The following is a 2,327-nucleotide window of genomic DNA, read 5'->3' on the forward strand; positions in this document are numbered from 1 at the left end:
ATAAATTAACAAAAAGCAAAGAAATCCTGTTCAGCTTTAAGAGACAGTACAGTATTGAAACATCTTCCAAATTAGAGCCACTGTGTTAGGGCTGAAACTTTTATTCCATAATAATTTCCACTTATGTTAGATATTTTTTCAAAATATCCCATAATTTATTTGACATCATAGTCCTTATGTCTTGTTTCTTACACAACTCTAGTTATTTGTTCTTAGAATTTAAAATGCTACAAAATACTTTTTATTTTCATGTTAGCAATATTAAAGAAAGCCTAATTTGATACAGGGGTTGAAATCATGAACTCTGCCTCAAAAGCCAGATTTCCTGGGGTGTTGATTTCTCACAACCCTGTTGAAAAGACAATAGCAGCAACCTATTTCAGAAAATCTTGGATTAAAAAACTGCAGGAATTGTTCTCCTGAAATTTGCTAACAAGCTGAACTTGAGCCTCATGAACACACATAAACACTCTACACAAGATATGAATGTTTATACCAAAATGCTGGCTACCAAATCATCAAGCAACTCAGCCGATTTTCTGAAAGATTTGGCGGTCCTGAAAAGGACCTTTGGGTTTTGCATTCGGTTAATTCAACTTTTTAGCCTCCGAAGCCGTACAGAGTACGACCTTGGCGTTTCAAGGCGTAAACGACGTCCATCGCGGTCACGGTCTTCCGTTTTGCATGCTCGGTGTAGGTCACGGCATCACGAATAACGTTTTCCAGAAAAACCTTCAGCACGCCTCGAGTTTCTTCATAGATCAAGCCAGAAATACGCTTTACTCCCCCACGGCGAGCTAAACGGCGAATAGCAGGCTTGGTAATGCCTTGGATGTTATCGCGGAGCACTTTCCGATGCCTCTTAGCGCCCCCTTTTCCGAGTCCTTTGCCGCCTTTCCCGCGTCCAGACATGTTTCTCTTCAAACACCGCTCACCTCGCTTGCAGGAAAAGAAATGCTGTTACCGCACGAATCTCTCAGCTTATATTGCGTAGAGACCGACCGGAGTGAAAACAGCGGGGGAAGGCTTTGGTTTTTTTTTAAATGAACGAACTTTATTGTTCCTCTGTCCAATGAATGACCAATACGGAATTAAACTGTCCAATCAGAATACAGTAAATAGTACTCAAAGCTATGGATGATTTTGGCGCCCAATTTTTTTTAAAAAAGAAAGAAATTATGTGGGGCATCTAATTTAGCTATAAACAACGTGTCAAGCCTCTCATAATTTATCTATTCAGCATGTATTGTTATAAAATTTAAAACCGAATAAAGGGATAATTGTTTTTTTCTCAGCCTACTGGGAATAACGTTTTAAAATATTTATTGAAATATCTTTGCTGATTGCTTCAGAAAGGTATTTATTTTCCAGCTCCCTTGAGAGACAATTCACACAATGAAAAGGCAAAAGTGAAAAAGCAAAGAAGGCAAATGTTGCCTTGCATCTATTACTTCATTAGTGCAACTAAGTTGCCTTTTGTGCAATTTAGTAGAGGTTTTCTCCTTCATTCCCCTCATTTTCTGTGCAGACATAATTGAAACATAGTATTATTGGTAATACTTTCTTGCAACTTTCACCCCACAAATGTAACATCCATTTTTAGAATATTGAATGGATTCTTTTTCCTTTTAAAAATATTCCAGGGTTGACCCAGTATGGATTTAAAGGTGGGCTATTTGCTTTCCTTCCGATATTTTGGGCTTCAACCTTCATGAGTTCAATAAAAGGACACTCTACTGGATGTGGAAAAGAAATCAAGATGGCAATACACATTAAAAATAGACAAAGCTTCAATTAAACTGTTGTGACTGATATTGGGACTCTTTGAATCATACCCAGCAAACACCTCTGTTCTATACCCAAAGCAAGGGACTGGGAAGGTTTTAATTTAAAGATCCCTGGTTTCTCTATTTCTGTATTAATCCACTGTTTCTTGGGCTCATAATTCTTCACCTATTCCTTAGCATGATACCATTCTAATGGCAGAAAGTGAAGAGGAACTAAAGAACCTCTTGATGCAATTGAAGAAGGAGAGTACAAAAGTTGGCTTGAAGCTCAACATTAAGAAAACTAAGATCATGGCATCCGGCCCTCTCAATTCCTGGCAAATAGATGGGGAAGAAATGGAGGTAGATTTTATTTTCCTGGGTTCCAAGATAACCGCAGATGGAGATTGCACCCAAATTAAAAGATGTTTGCTCCTGGGGGAGGAACGCTATGGCAAATCTAGACACCATACTAAAAAGCAGAGACATCACCCTGCCAACAAAAGTGCAGATAGTGCAGATAGTCAATGTTATGATTTTTCCCATTTGCAATGTATTACT

General features: G+C 38.3%; 1 protein-coding gene across 1 annotated transcript; it reads right to left on the bottom strand.

The window, feature by feature from the left end:
- Nucleotides 1-225: 225 nt before the first annotated feature.
- Nucleotides 226-1,264, bottom strand: LOC309401832 (histone H4). Its single transcript, XM_081971119.1, has one exon. The coding sequence runs from the start codon at nucleotides 910-912 to the stop codon at nucleotides 601-603; it is 312 nt and encodes a 103-aa protein (XP_081827245.1). The 5' UTR covers nucleotides 913-1,264; the 3' UTR covers nucleotides 226-600.
- Between the last annotated feature and the right edge of the window lie 1,063 nt (nucleotides 1,265-2,327).

Source organism: Natrix helvetica (assembly GCF_964273705.1).
Source record: "Natrix helvetica genome assembly, chromosome: Z".
Lineage (NCBI taxonomy): Eukaryota > Metazoa > Chordata > Lepidosauria > Squamata > Natricidae > Natrix > Natrix helvetica.

Excerpts from the sequence above, each read along its gene's own strand:
- LOC309401832 (XM_081971119.1), bottom strand. The coding sequence starts at position 912 with ATGTCTGGACGCGGGAAAGGCGGCAAAGGACTCGGAAAAGGGGGCGCT.